The 16,829-nt window shown below is 50.9% G+C and overlaps 1 protein-coding gene across 2 annotated transcripts in view; it reads right to left on the bottom strand.

The window, feature by feature from the left end:
- Positions 1-282: 282 nt before the first annotated feature.
- The window catches only part of ASIC2 (acid sensing ion channel subunit 2), a 1,138,845-nt gene continuing 1,122,298 nt past the window's right edge, over positions 283-16,829 (bottom strand). For both annotated transcript variants that reach the window (XM_063706538.1, XM_055388502.2), the window contains exons 4-10: positions 15,682-15,832; positions 13,366-13,422; positions 11,301-11,454; positions 8,434-8,525; positions 4,798-4,877; positions 3,166-3,234; positions 283-1,263 (exon numbers count right to left, since the gene is read on the bottom strand). In XM_063706538.1, coding sequence (XP_063562608.1) covers positions 1,162-1,263; positions 3,166-3,234; positions 4,798-4,877; positions 8,434-8,525; positions 11,301-11,454; positions 13,366-13,422; positions 15,682-15,832 — 705 coding nt within the window. In that variant the 3' untranslated portion in view covers positions 283-1,161. The remainder of the gene's footprint in view (positions 1,264-3,165; positions 3,235-4,797; positions 4,878-8,433; positions 8,526-11,300; positions 11,455-13,365; positions 13,423-15,681; positions 15,833-16,829) is intronic.

The raw sequence follows: 16,829 nt of genomic DNA, 5'->3' as shown, positions 1-16,829 counted from the left end.
CAGCATTCTCCAGGCCACGTGCCTGTGGTCCAGGGCAGCCTCCATCAGAACGCGGGCTGTGACTCATCAGTGGGACTTGAAGACATTTACAAAGTTGTGAGCAATCTTTAAAAAAATTTAGAATAAACATATAGAGTATGCACATTTTGTAAAGGTAAGTGTTGTTGCGTAAAACTTTACATATACACAGTCTGCAGTTTTGACCTGGCAGGTCCGACCCTTTCCTAGGCCCTGGAGGGAGAGAGACTTGGATGTGGAGAAAAGGCAGAAATAACTCAGCCATTTCCACAAGACCAGCTTTTAATATGACTGTGATTTGAAGCACGAATAAATAAACGCCAAAGAAAATGGAAAAACCAAAGCAAACCTCAGAACATCAAAACTAAAAAAAAAAAAGCATAAAATGAAGCAAAACAAAACAAATCTCCATCGGACAAACATAAAAGCCCCCCTACCCCAGATAAAAAGAATCAGACTGTACAAGCTGTGTCACAGGGAGAGAAGAACGACATGGGCACCATGGGTGAACACAGGCGCCCCCCACCCGCTGGCTGCTGTGCCGCCGTCACAGGCACTGGCGGGGAGGGAGGTTGGCACGGGTCACCTTTGGCGCCGAAGCCCCATGGGCAGCTTGGGGAAAAGGGGGTTTTTGGGCAGGTTAAGAACCTTCACAAACGACACAAGAACTGAATGTAGCAGAGAGTCCCACGGGTTCCCTCTTGATTGTGCAGTTCTGATTCCAGGGTGGCCTCATGGTGACTTTGGACCTGGAATCTGGTCCCACTGCACGGGCAGCAGTGTGGACACTGGAAACCGTGTGGAGGAGTGTCATGTACAAGACAGACGTGGAGGTGGTGCCATAAGAAGTCTGAGCATGCAGGTGCTTTATACATCTGGCAGTGAGATGTGATGGCAGGTTCGTTCTTGGACAGTTCCAGAGTGTGACTCATCTCTCCTAAGAGGGACGCACGGCGGGGCCCAAGGACGCGTCGTGTTGGACGTGGCCGGAGCGAGGTCTAGGCAGCTAGTCTGCAATGTGTGCATAGGGGGCTCTTGCTTCTTTCCAGCACTGGGGCCATCCCACCTGAGCTTGCTGTTCCTTGTCCTGGGTCTTGGGCCTCAAGGTCTGTTTGGAGGGAGTGCTGGGTGGCTCGAGGGGTGTCAGCAGGCAATCTCCTCCAAGGTCCCCAGGGTCGTCTGCAGGGGCACGTTCACAGTGTGACTGATGGTTTCAGAGTGGTTTGGCATTGTGTCACAAGTACTCTGGAAGGGAAGGGTTGGTGGGAGTTTATTATTCGCTCAGCAAAAATTCTTCGTGATGCCACCAGTGGCCCAGCCTAGGCCCTGGGGAAGGTGCTCCCCACTTGTGGGCTGCTTCTGCTCCAGACATCTGATAGGCTAGTTTACCATCTTGGGGGCATGAGGCTGAATGGAATCCTTACCATTGCACACCTGGGTGCCCCCTATGGCAGTGAGAAGGCTCCCTGGTTTGATTGGCTGCTGGTTTGATCCCTCTTAGAGGTGCCCCTCATGTAACTGGACCTATATCTGAGTGGTCTGTAGCTTTGGGGCTGGATGGTCTGAGTCCTGACCTCTCTCGGGGGCCTCCCTCGAGGCTATGGTGCAGGAAGTGCAGCCCATGGCTAAGCCTGGGGCAGGGAGGACCCATGGCTGAGGCCAAGCAGAAACGGTAGAAGGCCTTAGAGCTCAGAACCAGAGCTGGTCAGAGCTGCCCCAAGGACTTTTAGGGTTAAGCTGGACCCAGGGAAATGTAGTTGTGGGTCCCTAAGCGGGGAGGGGCTGAGCTGGCCGCACATGAATCTTCAGGGTGGTTCCCAGGCTGTGGTGGGTGGGAGGCCGGGAGGGATGGGAGCAGGGCACGGCTAGCCAGGAGGCTGTGCCGGGAATTTGGGGAAGATTTGATAGGGCCACAACTAGGGGAGGAGAAACAGGATGGAGAAGAGGCTGTGATGCTGAGACCTTCTGAAGCAAGGAGGGCTCTGGGGGTGCAAAGGGAACCACTTGCTGAGCACTTACTATAAACTAGGTGCTGTGCTGACTGCTTTGCCGGCAGGATCTCACTTAACTCGGATGACAGCCCCCTGCAGTCTGATCTGATGCAGATGCTTAGAGAGGTTTAATATGTAACTTGCCCCCAGGCACACAGCCAGGGAGCCGGAGCCTTGGGATCCAGCCAGGCCAGCTGATGCCAGACCGTGGGCCCCTTCCACACTGCCCTCCCCTTCCCCTCTTCCGTTCCACAGAGGCTGCAGGGGACCGGAGAATCAAAGCAAGATTTGTAGACAGTGTGTGGAACAGAAATGGAATCCATGTAGGGGGAAGGGGCTGGGATCCATTTTGGATTTGTTGATATTAAGTGGGCGGTGGTCACTCAGTGGGCACCGTTTTCCAGGGCTGGAGGTGCTGATTTGGGGCCCAAGGCTGGATGGGGAAAGCTGGTGACACCTGCACCCATCAGCGAAGGCCTGAGCCCAGGAGTAGACTGAGTTTTGGAAGCAGAATGACCAACGGCCACAGAGGGGCTGCCCTCGGGCTATAGGAAAGAGAGGCAGAGTAGGGCAGTGGTTAGAAGTGCTTGGAGGGCCGCTCTGACACTCAGCAGCTGTGGGACTTTGGTCTCTGGGCCTCAACTGCCTCAAATACAAAGTGCCTGACAGTGCCTGACATGTACCAGGCATACAATAGTCAGTAGCTATAATGGGCACTATTGCTACTACCAACTTCATGGGGCTCCATACTCTATCCCTTTCGAATGGGATGGAGGGCCAATGATGCTTTGCTTGTACTTTGCCACCACTGGGGAATAAGGGAGTAGATGTACAGAGCCTGTCCAGTTCTCCCCCTGCTGTGAGATGGGGGAAGCAGCTGTCTGCCTGGGAGAAGCTGGATTGGGCCAGGCAGTTCCTATGCTTGGAAGCACCTCCTGGTGTCTGCTGCATCCGTACTGGCTTCTGGCATGACTCTCAGAGAGAGGCTCGAGGCTCAGCTGGAGTGTCCTTGGATTTGGGAACTGACAGCATGTCCCAAGCCATGGAAAGGTGTGCAGTGAGTCACATCTTTCCTGCCCGGCCCCAGCATCTGGTTTTGTACTGCCGGTACAAGCCGGAGCAGCAGAACAACTTCCAATCAGTGAGCTGCTCTTACCACATTCTCATCGTGGCTCCCTTCGTCCTCCTCTTTGCCAAGCAGGTCTAATAGCTTCTCTTTGATCAGCTGCAAGAAAAGCAGGAAGGGGTTGGTCAGGCCAGGAAGAGGGTGCAGAGGCAGAAGGGACCTCCCTCCATTGGGCCCCACTGGGGTGGCAGCTGCTCGGGCTGTGGTTGAACATACCGTAGCACAAGCCCAGCCTGGCAGCCAGCTCCAGGTGCCTGTCTGTCTCAACCCAGCCTTTTGGCTGAAATGGGATTTTGTTGCAGGAGATGGAGCTAGGAATAGGTAATGGAAGGCCCTGCTTCACAGCGTGAACTGCTGTCTTTGTGGCTGGCGAGTGTTAGTAAGTGGTGTGTGCTGGTATGCTGGCTCCCTGTCTGTCCTCAGGAGCAGCCTTGGGACCCCCTTTCTGTGGCTGGGGCTGGGGAACAAGATTATTATTCACTTGCTAGGCCTGACACTGCACACAATTCAGAAGACCAGGACATGCCTGAGTCCATAACATTTTACTCCTAGCAATAGAGGGTAGTTCTTAAATCTGTTACCTGGTGTGATTCAATTGCCATAACTGTGTACAGTTTTCCACAAAAGTCAATAAACAAAGCAGAATAAAATCTGGCCATGGGAACTGATGCGGTTTTGGGGTCACTGTGCTGAGAGGCATGAGATTCTCCAGAGGAGCCTGGTTACTGGGGCACGACAGGTCCCTAGTGTGGTTCCGAGCAGCCTTTGGTCATGAACAGCCCCCTCCGAGAGACAGAACATGGTTCTGAAGGCTCCCGTCTACTGCTCTTGTTTGGGGGACTTCATAGGTCCAGGCATTCTTTGGAAGTTCTGGAGCTGTTGCCATTTTCAGGGGCACACGTTGGAGGTGAAGTGCATTGCCCATCTCACAGCCAGGGGGATGGAGGCCTCCAAGGGAACACCCGTCAAAACAGAGCCTGGGATAGTGGCATCCACAGGCTCGCTCTCAGAGAGAGATGCAGGTGAGAAGGCTGACCAGCTCCGGGAACCCTCAGTGTCAGAGAAAGCTTTCAGAGGCCTCATTCCAGCTGCCTCTTGAGGGAGACATCTCCCCAGACTGTCAGCAGCCAGGGCGGCTGGCGTGCCCTGCTGTCTTCTCGCTCAGGATTGGCGAGGACTGCTGGGAAGTGCCCCTTCCCTAAGACTGGCTGGGCCACAGAGGACATGACTCAGGTGATGGGCCACCTAGAGGGCAGGTGTGTGTGGGTGGAGGGAGTGTGTGTGCAGGTGTGGACATGCCCGTGGATGAAGCCACCACCTCCAGCCCAGCTGCAGGAGGGGCTCGGAGCTGGCCTCAGCACATTCTGGCCCCCTTCCCCTCATCCCTCCCCATCCTTCCCTGCCAGTGTAGACGGCCCAGTGCTGTTCCAGCTCCCAGAGGATAGGCCTGTGTTTCTCTTACATCCACCGCCCCCCCAAAACCTCCCATCCCCTTGCCCCACAGAGCCTGGGCTTCAGTGATCGACCCTATTGGTGGACAGGAGGGGAAGCAGGCTCTGCATGGAGAGAGGCACCGCCTTCCCTCTACCATGATTCTGAACCTGGGGCACGATGAGGGCACCAACATGCGGTCATTTCCCTGTGGGGAATCCCAAATCTTACCTCATAAATATAATCAAAGAGCTCTAGTATTGTAAGGATACTAGCACCAATGAACAATCCCATCTGACCACCAATATCACCTGGAGAGAGAGGGAAAAGACCGAAGCTTTGCTTTTATGCAGCTTCCAGGAAGGGTGAACAGACTGAGATGCAACCCAGACCTTCTGAATGGCGCCCCCTCCACGGGGAGCCTGGGCCTTGTTGTGGGAGGTCCAGGCCTTTGGCAGTTCCTTCCCTCACGGCACAGCTCTGAGAGCTACCATTTTTCAGCATTCAGAGGGGTCGGGGACTAAGCTGGTGGCTTATTGGAAGGGCTTAGACTAGATCTCATGACCCACAGGGCTAACGGGGTTGTTCGGTTACACTCAAAACCACAGCGATTGGGTCCTGTTTTGACTCTGGGCTGGGAGTAGGGAGAATAGAGAGCTAGGATGTGTGTGGACTGGTGACAGGTGCCCTGGGTGGGAGTCTCGGGAGGAGATGCTCCCCTAACCCAATCACGGCATGGGCTTCAGGGCCACCTTAGGGCACCTCCCACCCTTAGGATAAGGTCATAGGTGTCTCCTCTCTCCCCCATCCAAAAGTTAGTGTGCAATTTTGACTCTTTCTAGAGCTGAGGTTCTTACTCTGGGGTTTATAGGCCCCCATTGTTCAAAGTTTTTCCGGATTTGTCTTCAGATACCCCTGCATCCAACTCTCCTGGAAGAATTGTAATCAGTGTTGCTGCCTGGATACACCTAGGCCAATAGAATCAGAGCCTCTGCGGTTGGGGTCTGGATGTCAGGATTTTTAAGTTCCCGCTGGGGGTAAGGTGCATTCTCGGGCCCACCAGAGTTTGAGAACCACTCTCCTGGGAGGACTTCAGATGGCTAGAGACTCTCCTGAAATTAAATGCAAAATGTGTGTGTGCCTGGGCATTTGTAGCAGGAGGGTCCATAGCTATTATCAGTTTTTAACAGGGGTTCTGAGTCCTCAAAAGCTTAAGATGCTTTGCTGCAGAGGCAGTGTGGCAGAGCTGAGGGCTCTGAGGCTCTGAGTCCAGAGAGTGGCCACCAGCTGGTTGTGTGGCTTTCATAAGCCCTGACCTTCTCAGGAGCTTTGTCTCCAAAGGATATTTGGTGGTGGTGGCAGGATGGAGGGGGTTGGATGAGATGAACTATGAAGTTCTTTCCAGCCCTAATCTCTAAGACTCTCAGTCTCTGGAAAGAGGTTTGGGAATTGGGTTTGGGGGGCACAGTTGGGGGTGGCAGGACAGTTCTCTTGGAGATGCCAGCTTGACCTCTTGGCCTGAGAACTCTCTGGTAGGCAGATCTGCCCCACTCCTTCTCAGCTTATGGCTGGGTGGGGTCCAGCACCCACATGCCCAGGTGAACAACAGAGATGGTGGGGAGAAGGCTCTTCCCAGTGGAACGTGGTGCTGGCCTCAAATTGGCTCTCCCTCATTCCTTTCCCATCACCGCTCCCTCTCATGTCTTTAATGGAGGCTTCTTGGTGACTGTGTTCTAATGGATATGTATGTCGGGGGAGGTGTGTGATGTACGTGTGCAGTGTGAGTCTGTAGTGGTATAGTGTGGGGTATGTGCCAGGGTCCGGGGTGTGTGCACGTACTTGTATAAAAGCAGGCAGGAGGTCTGGCTGTCTATGGTTTTATGTAGGTGGCTCTCCCTGTCTAGTTTAGGCACCCTGAGTGTGTCTAAGTGTGTGTGAGTGTGGGTCTGTGGAGGTGAGCAGAGTGTGTCGAGCACGTGTAGTGTGGGTGTGCTTGTGTGTGTATATGGGGGTGTGTGGGGGCTGTGTGCACCGATGTGTGTCTGTAGCTGTGTGATTGACACGTGGGGCTGTAGAGGTGTGCATTTGTGTGTGTGGTCCTGGACCACCGTGGGTGCATGAACCTGTAGGTTTGGTGCATGTGTGTGCAGACTGGGGTGGGGTATGCTGTGGGTAGTGTGTGTAGCGTGCACGTGCATGGACACCAGGAGGTGAGAAAGGGCCGCGCGGTGCTGAGAGAAGGGCCTGATGGGGCCTGATGGCTGAGGGTTTGCAAGCGGCACACGCTCACATCACAGGAGGTCCAGATGGCAGCATGAGCTCCTCAGCCGGCTATTCTGGGTGGGAACACGATCGATGCTGAACAAGCTCATCCTCATATCTGACGCAGACATGACAAATTCAGAGCTCAGGCCCTTCTTGCTCTGTATCTCTCTCTCTCTCTCTCTCTCTCTCTCTCTCTCTCTCTCTGTGAGACAGAGGGATCTGTGAGAGAGAGAGAGAGAGAAAGAAAGAGACGCACATAGAGCAGAGAGACAGAGAAAGACTGTGAGCCTATGCTGGGGGAGGGCAGGGGGTAGGAAGAGGCCTGTCCTGGGTCCTCTTTATGGAAATAAAGGGCAAGGCCAGCACAGGGGTGAGTGAGGGGTCTATGTCTCTGGTGGGGCCAAGGGCATGAGTCTCTTGGCTCCGTACCTTTGGCCACAATGACTTCTGAGGCCGAGTGAAAGCCACTTTAACCCAGCTGGGACCGAGCTATGGTGGGGAGTCCCCAGCCTCCTGGAGAAAGTGTAGAAATGCTTAGCCAGCCCCTGGACACACCAGCTGAGCCCTGGGTCCCTGGCATAGTGATTGTCCAGGTGCCAGAAACTACTATTGATGGACCTTTTCTGGGCTAGGGGGTTATCATGTTTAACCATCACAACAAGCTCATAAAGTGGGTTTTATTAAACCCATCTTGCAGATGAAGAACCTGAGGTTCAGCAAGGTAAAGCTACTTGCCCATATTCTCATAGCTGGTGTGAGAAGCCAGGTAGGAGGCACCTGCCCCTTCCAAAATGCTAACGTCACCTGGTTCAGCTCAGGGAGACAACAGCTATTTCTCTTTCTGGTTCACAGGCATCAGATCCTTTCTTGAGAGTGAGTGGGAGCTGAGAGAAGGGCTCTAGAGTCAAGTCCTTTAACTGTGCACTCTCAGGGGTCTTGTGAATTTTGGGTTGGGCTGGGTTAGGATGGAAATTAGCTGCCTGTATCCATCAGATGCCACTGGGGCCGGAGAGCTCATGCGAACTTGTGTGGGGTGGCAGCAGGTTTGTAGATACCTGGGGAGAGTGGCCCTTCATTTGTGTTTGACAAATGACTCTCAGTCCAGGGGGCAACACCTGGCCTTCTGGATGCAGCAATGTTGCTTTTGGGGTGAAGTTCCATCAGGGCCCTCACTTCCCAGGTCCCACCTTTGACCACCCACAGTTCAGCCTTCCCTCCTTCTCTCCTTCTGATACCTCTTCCCCCTCTCCATGGCCCCAGGATCCTGACTGCAAGCTGGGGCAGAAGACCATGAATTCCAAGAGTGCAGGGTTACAAAGGCCCAGAGAGACCTTTAGGCTGACCCTCCTCATTGCATAGATGGGGAAAATGAAGCCAAGATTGGGGAATAAATTGGGCCTGAAATTCCACCCCACTGCTGGGGTTCTTTCCATTCTGGGAGAGGAGCAGTGCAAGGAAACAGGGAGTAATTATTAGTAAATCAAAAGGTTAGACTCCTCCGAGGCTATGTGTCTGTCTGCTTGCCTCCCATCCACCTGTGCATCCTCCCTCCCTCCCACCCTCTATGAGATGTGGAAATTTGTGCAATAGACACCGACTTACCAAGTAAGGCAGCAACTTCATATGCCTTCTTCTGTTCAATTGTCTCATAATTGAGAGCTTCAAAAAATATATCCAGAACAAGGATGTTCTCTCTGCAGAGAGAATAGTCAGTACCATACATGGTTAGAGCTATCAGCATTCACAGGGAGCATCTAATACAGCTTTCCCATGGAAAGATGGAGAAAAGGAGGCCCAGGAAGTGAGGCAGCTTGCCCAAAGTTAGAGCTGGTTAGTGGCAGAGCTGCAGCTTCAAGCCAAGAAGCCTGACTCCCAGCCCGGGTCTGGAGGCCTACATCAGCTGCCTCCTTTTGTTGCTTATTTCTGTCTCCCTGCTTTCTCTTTGCACCCTATGCAGGAGTCATGCCTGGCTTCCAGGCCTCTGCACCTCCAAAGGGCCTGCCTCGTCCTCAACATGAAGGTGAGTTTCATTAATCTTCTGACAAGGCTTGTCTTGGCTAGGGTGCCTGCTCCAGCTGACCTCATGGGCAGCCCCTGCCCACTCCTGAGGCCCCCTAAATTCCCACTGGTATTTATAACAAGCTCCTCCTGGTGGGAGGCCCTGCTCTGGCATTATCGAGTCAATTGCCAGAAGTCAAAGAAGGTTTGTAGGGAGCAAACTTACATCTGGCTGGGGGGTGTTCTGGCAGAAGCACCGCGGCTTGCTTTGCTCCTTTGGGCAGGTGGGTGAGTGAGACACATCTCGGCAGTAAAAGTCGTTACTGCCTGCAGACTGTCTGCCAAGCAGCAGGGCCTGGCATCCCCTACAATTCCTGTCTCCTCCAATGTGCTCACAATTCCTCCAGTGCCCCTTGTTCTCAACCCACTGAGCAAAAGCTGGCCCAGGATGGGGTCTGGGGATGGTGTTGGCAAGAGGGAGGGGCTGGCGAAGAGAGGAGCAGATTCTTCTTTCTGTGAGCAGGGCTGGCAGGGCAGCTGTTCAAAGTATCACCTTCTCTTGCTTGGCTTGCCACAGCTGCTTCCTAACAGTTCCCTTCTTCCCATCTGCCTTTCCCCCGTCTTCTCTATCGCCGCCTGAAGGATCTTTCTAAAACTGCTAACTTGATTCAAATTAAATAAAATTACAGTTCCACTCCCCAGTCACAGGCTGCATTTCAAATGCTCATTGGCCATATGTGGCTAGCAGCTACCCCACTGGGCATCGCGGACACAGAACATTTCCATCATCACACAGCATTTGTCCTATTGGGGAGCAGTGGGCAAAAATGCAAATTTGAGTCTGTCACTCACCTCTGAAAGCTCTTCAGGGGATCCCTAGTCTGTTAGGATAAAGCCCACCCCCTGCACCCGCTCGGCTCAGCCTACAAGACCCTCTTGCTCTGACATATCCATGTTCTCCTTTGAAGTTTTCTCTTCTGCCCTGTGCTGATGGTCTCTGCTGAGCTTCTGCCTAGGACACCCACTTCTCCCATGCTTTCATTCATTTATTCTGTTAAAGCACTTTTTTTTTTTTTTTTTGAGACGGAGTCTTGCTTTGTCGCCCAGGCTGGAGTGCAGTGGCGCGATCTCGGCTCACTGCAAGCTCCACCTCCCGGGTTCACGCCATTCTCCTGCCTCAGCCTCTCGAGTAGCTGGGACTACAGGCGCCCACTACCACGCCCGGCTAATTTTTTTGTATTTTTAGTAGAGACGGGGTTTCACCGTGTTAGCCAGGATGGTAAAGCACATTTTTTTGAGTACCAACTCTGTGCCATATGCTCCACTAGAACTTGGCAGACAACAGAGAACAAAAAAGATAGGTTCCTGCCCTCAGGGGCTTTCAGTCTAGTGGGGCAGACAGGTAATAAACAAGGAAACACAACATGAATATGTAATTACACACTGTGGTGTTATAAAGGAAAACACCAGAGGACTTTGAGAGAAACATAACAGGACAGCACCTCATCTAGATGCCTGAGATAACCTCAATTTTATTTTTATTTTTATTTTTTATTTGTTTGAGAGACAGGGTCTAACTACATTGCCCAGGCTGAGTTTGAACTCCTGGCCTGAAACAATCCTCCTGCCTTGGCCTCCCAAAGCATTGGGATTACAGGCATGAGCCACCATGTCTGGCTGGAGATGACATTTAAATGGAGATCTGCTTAAGGAGGAACCAGTTAGGTGGAGGCTGGGAGGAAAAGAATTCTAGGCAGAGGGAATAGAACGTGCAAGGTCTGCCTGGAAAATTATACAACCTTTAAAAAAATCTCTGGGCCAGGCGCGGTGGCTCACACCTGTAATCCCAGCACTTTAGGAGGCCGAGGTGGGCGGATCACGAGGTCAGGAGATCGAGACCATTCTGGCTAACACACGGTGAAACCCCGTCTTTACTAAAAATACAAAAAAATTAGCCGGGCGTGGTGGCGGGCGCCTGTAGTTCCAGCTGCTCGTGAAGCTGAGGCAGGAGAATGGCTTGAACCCGGGAGATGGACCTTGCAGTGAGCCGAGATCATGCCACTGCACTCCAGCCTGGGCAACAGAGTGAGGCTCCATCTCAAAAAAAAAAAAAAAAGAAAAAAATTCTCTGAAGTTTTCCCTGATGTCACCTCATTGCAAGCTGCAGCTAACCCATCATTCTCTCCTTCCCTATGCATCCCCCTATGATAGCCAGAGTCACCCTATATACCATTCAGCGTGTGCTTGTCTCTCCATGAGACTGCAAGCTCCTTAAGGGCAGGGGCTGTGTCTTACTCATCTTTGTCTTTGTATTCTGAACATGGAGCGCAGAGCGTGACACGCAGAGGGTGTTCAATTAATGTTTGCTAACTTGAACCAAATGCTTATCTTTGCTTTCCTCCTTGATTGCCTCCAATTTCCTCCTTACCCAGTTCCCCCTTCCCCCTGCCTACCATGCCCACTAAACTTACGAGATATATTTTTCTGATTTGTTAAATTTCTTCTCAAGGTACTTGGCTGATGTCTTGCTGGGGATCTTCACCATGGAGAGCTCTTTGTTGTAGCGGGTTAGGTTGCAGGGTGTCCTGCAGAGACAGTAATTGCTGTCCTTTTCCGCCAACAGACCTGGAGGGGAGAGTCAGGTGGGGCTTAGTCAGGTGTGGGGACTGGGATTTCTAAGGGTCCAGAGTAGCTGGATTCTAACAGCTGAGAAGTGAGCTGGGAAGGGGCACTGGTCTGGGGAAAGCGAGGGGCAGGGATTGTGGAGAGAGGGGAACTGGGCTTTTGCTGTAGGTTGATCTTGTTTTCCTTCTGCTTCTTTTAACTGTCATGTCACTCTTTAAAAATTGTTGAAATGGGACCACTTTTGCAGAGGTCTCCAAGAGAGTCCTGGTGTCCTCAGCTTCTCATGGCTTTCTTCCCTGCTCCCAGCCTCAGTATTCTCATCCACAGAGAATGATCCACCATCAAAGCAAATGTGGGAGACCATTTTATCTGAAACCCAGGGCTCTGTGCTCTTCCTGCTGGGGCTCCCTCATAGCCAGTGCCCACCTTCTCTGCCTGGTGGGTTAGGATGCAGGCAAAGATCCTTCATTTCTTTCCCTGGAGGCAACTCCCTGCATCTGGAACCCTTCCTGCCCTCTCCTCTCTTCTTCCAATTAGACATAAAGTTTAAGGCATCATTTCCCTCTGACAAAGACTTTCTCCCTGATCAAACTTAGCCAGGCTCTTCAGAACCCTGTTCTCAACTAGGCCTTGACCTCGGCCCCCATCCATGCTGGGCGGGCCTAGCCCAGTTTTAGCAAGAATCCTGCTAAAGTCAGTTTAGAGAGAATCCCCCACCCTTGATATCTGATCACCCTGGCCTGCCTTTAGCAGATTTCCCCCTAATTTTGATGTTTTCTCTGGGTAATTTTCCATCTACTGAGTCCTCGCTCTGCTTGATGGCTATGAATCTCCAGCTGTCTTGGCTGAATTCTCAGTTGAGTCCCATCTGTTTCCCCTATTGTGATACTCTTGACACCTGTTGCAATTGCCCTGAATAAAGACTTCCTTACCATTTTAACTAGTGTCAGAGTGATTTTTTCTTTAACACCTCCCTCCCTTTTTCCTCTAGCCACCTCAGTGTTTCCAGCTACCCTGGGTTTTGCTGAGTCTTTGCACACATCAGAAGTCACTCCCTCTCCTCTCAGCCTGCCCTCCCTCTCTAGTCCTCCTGGAGGTATCTGGACCTGAGGCCAGCACTGCCTCACTTAGCTCCAGCAAGTGCAGATGCTGAACAAACTTGAGGGCACATTGTTTAAAAAGTCTGCTTGTCTTGATTATAAGCCATTTCCTGGGTCCAGAGAGAGGCAAGCACGCAGAGTGGGCCTAGCTTTGGGGCTGCAGCTTGTTTGTGCACTCTCCCTCCCTCCTAGTTTTCCAGCTGGGGAACCAGCAGAGGCCTTCTAACTGGCAGACCCCCCGCAGGCCCCTCGGGCAGGAGGAAGAAGTGTGCTTTGTGTTTTCCATTTGCACGCATGGAATGCAAACCTGACTTTACCTCTCCAGCCCTCCTCCACCTCCCCTAGGCTCAATGGAGCAGAAGAAAGATGGGACTTCAGAATCACCTTGGCCTCCCCATGTAGACACCATCAGAGTGTGTGAGGGGAGGTATTGCCAAGCTCCTCTGATGCCTACCTGGCTGCCCACTGTCCATCCTCTCTCCACCTCTGTCCTCTCCCCTGCATTCCTTAGCACCCTCTGTTTCCCCTGAAACCCACTCCTTCTCCATCTCCACCTTCCATATCTCTTTCTCTCCCCAGTCCCATTTCCAGCCCTCATCCTCTTGCACCAGTTCCCTTCCCAACCTTCTTTTCTTCCTCCTCTCCATCTCCCTCTCCCATCCCTGCAGCAACTCCACCCGACCAGCCCCTTTCTTCTCATCCTCTCTCCATTCCTTCTTCCACTTGATCTTTCCTCAAACCCCGATGATTTCCATGACCTCAGTCTCAGGCCCCCGGCCCCCATGATTCCATCTGTCCCCTGAGTACTGACCTAGGGCAGGCTCTGCACACTCCTTGTGCTGCTCAGGGGTACAAAAAGGGGCATCCCCTGCAAAGAAGAAACACCAGACAGAGTTACTCAGGCAGGAACATTCATGTCAGCAACACCTCCTCTGCTTTGGGCTTAGGGAAAGGGGTGCCTCCTGGCAGTTGAAGGGGCAGCGGCCTGCCAGTGGGCAGTTCGAAGGGAGCCTTGGATCACAGTGCACCCCAGAGCTGGAAGGCTGGCTTCTGATCTGCTATGTAAGCTTGGGCAGGCTGTTCACCTTGTTGAGCAGGAGACAGTAGGATCTGTATGGATAACTTCTCCCATGTTTCTGTGTAGGTCCAGCCAGCTCCCGTGGGTGACAGGTGGGCTCTCCTTGAGGATTGAGACTAGGGAGGTGGTGGTAAGCACCTTGTAAGCCTGGCTATACATCATCTTCTTTAACCCATACAGGCACCCTTTGAAGTCAGAAGTACTGTGTCTGTTTTACCCGTGATAATTTTGAGGCTTAAGCATCCTGCCTTCCCAGGACACCAAGGCTAGTAGTGATGGAAGTGGGCTTTGAATAGAGGTCAGTCTGATCCAGAGCCTGGAGCTCTTCTCAGCACAACCACACTGCTGTATGGGAACAAGGGTTGTTTTGTGTTTCTTCATTGCTTTGTTCATAATTCCACATTAGTAACTGAGATGTCAGTATTAGTGTCATGGGTGTGATTGACACCTCTACTGCTTGCCTTTGGCTAAGGGTTGGTGGGGAAAACCTCACTGGCTGGTGGCCTAGTCTGAGCATCAGGTGAGTAATATTCCCCAGTACTGGATTCTCCTTGCTGGGATCTCTTTGTAGAAACCCAGGATTTTTTCTTTTCTTTTACCAAGCTCTAAAGTTAAAGTCCACCATGTTTTTTTCCTTATCATTTTCCCCAAATCCTTTTTCGGAGCTGAAGAGTCAATATGCTTTCTCCTTTCCAAAAACAACAGATTAAATGACATGTTTCCCTGTTTGCTCTGTTTTCTAGGAAGCTCAGAGGCCATTTTATTATTATTCGTATTTAAAACATACAAATTTATTATTATGTTACAGTTTAGCAGGTCAGAAGTTAGATATAGGTCTCATTGGTCCAGAATCAAGGTGTTGGGTGGGAGGCCGATGTTCTTTTTGAAGGCTGTAGGGGAGAATTCATTTCCTCGCCTTTCCCAGCTTCCAGAGGCCACCCCCACATTCACTGGCAACCCACATGCGTCGACTACCCACATTCTTCCATCTTCAAAGTGAACAAGTTTGCATCTCTCTGACCCTTCTTTCATAGTCACATCTCCCTCTGACCCTGGCTGGAAAAGGGGGATTGATTTTGAGGACTCTGATTAGATTTGGGCCCACCTTTCAGCACAGATTATCACAGAAAACGATTGGTAATGAACCAAATGTCCAGTATAAGGATTTAGTTAAGTAAAATTGAATAAAGTATGATATAACCATGAAATAACAGCTACTAAATATAATAACAACATTCCCGGCACATAGTAGGTCTTTAGTCAGCATGACTTTTGGTTCCCTCTTTCAATATGCTACATAACAACCACTGACTTTTATAGTTTACAAAACATTTTTATATCCTAGCCTAATTTTCACCTTATAACAGCTGCTGATTGCGTTTTAAAGACCATAAACGTGAGAACAGAGAGGTTTAGTGACCAGATCATACAGTAAATGAGTGGAAGAGCCTGAATTAGAAACCAAGGCCCCACTCATGTGTCCTTGCTGCAACACTGCACTCTTCCTCCCCAGATCAGCTTTCCACTCTGCACTTCAGCCTCTGATAAGCCAACTGTGTGAGATGGCCACATGCATTGTTAGTCTGACAACAGAGGTGTCATTATGTGCACATTTATTTGCTGGCTAATAGACTTTTGCCTCATTTGAAGGAGTGCTAGACATTTGGACACAAAAAGTGAAACATCTGGATGAAAGAAACATCTGGATGCTCAAACATGTACTACACGAGCTGCAAGAATTGCAAGCATCCAGTTATCTGGACGCTAAACTCTCAGAGGTAAGAACAGCAGACGACTGACAAACATTGAACACTGGGATGAACATTCCCCAAACACTGGATGCTTCTGGATACCAGGATGCTGCCTTGTTGCTGGACCAGAAGTTTCCACCTGCCCTCTTAATAGGCACCAAATAACAGAGTCTTTCCAGATCATCATCCTTTTGGATCCCAGCGAAGTGGGTGAAGTGTTTCCCATTAGGATGAGAAATGCAAGGTGGGTCCCAGGCAGATCCCAGGGGCCCTGTGGCCACCCTGCCCTGGCACTGACCTGGCATGTGAACCATGCGGCAGTTGCAGTTTTCCACAATGTAGCGGGTCTCACAGTCAATCCTACAGGCGGTGATGCTGTAAATAGGAAAAAAGTCGAGGCCCATCTCTGAGGATCGGCACTCACCCCACGGTGGGGGCAGGTATGTGAGCTGCAAGACAGGAAGGAGGGGGCGGCAGTCAGCCTCAACAGACTCAGTAACTCATTCATTTACTTACTCAATCAACAAACAATTATTGAGCATTTAAATACCATTAACTTTATAGACCTTCAACATCTGGCTCCAATACTAGTTTTCTTACCTTACTTTAATTTTTTCTTTTTTCTTAGAGACAAAGTTTCACTATGTTGCCCAGGCTGGTTTTGAACTCCTGGCTCAAGCGATCCTCCTGTCTCGGCCTCTCTAGTAGCTGGGACTACAGGTGGGCACCATCAAGCCCCACCCTAACTTATCTTTTATAATCTTCCCATAAATGCGGTTCTCCTCAGAGTCTCTTACCCCCACCATGTCTTCCCACTTCCACATTTTGCCATCTTGCATCTCTTGGAAAGACCCAACTAAATTCCACCCTCTTGGTTTGAGACATTGGAATCCCAGACCTAGACCTGGAGGACGAAACCCAGAGGAAGATTCAGAATGAAATGGCTCTAGGCACTATCCTTGTTATTTATAGTCCCGGGCCTGGACTAGAGAGACTTTCCAAGTCATGCTGTAGATGGCACCTTTTCCCTTTGGAGAAAATTACATTCCTATTTTCAGAGGTCCAGTGATCATAAATGCTCTCGTAGCATCTGTGGTACTTGCCTAGTGGGAAGGGTGAAGGATGAGGGAACTAATGGTTGTTGAGCATTTTCTAGGTGTTGAGTCCTTTATATCCATTTTTCAAGATTAAAGAATAAAAACACAATACAATGTACAAATATTTAGTGCACTACTCAATATATTCTAACAAAGGTGTTCGCCCATGTAACCAGCACACCAACCAAGATAGAGGACATTTTAAAACACCCTAGAAAGTTTGTTTCTGTCCCTGTCCAATCAGTCCCCAACCTACCTGGGTAATCACGGTTATGAATTCTCTCACCATAGGTTGGCTTTGCCTGTTCTCAAACTTCATATAAATGAAAGCTTACACTATGTGCTCTTT

Source organism: Gorilla gorilla, chromosome 4 (genome assembly GCF_029281585.2).
Source record: "Gorilla gorilla gorilla isolate KB3781 chromosome 4, NHGRI_mGorGor1-v2.1_pri, whole genome shotgun sequence".
Classification (NCBI taxonomy): Eukaryota; Metazoa; Chordata; class Mammalia; order Primates; family Hominidae; genus Gorilla; species Gorilla gorilla.
The sequence above is the reverse complement of the archived record's forward strand: the minus strand, read 5'-3'. Positions and strand labels throughout refer to the sequence as shown.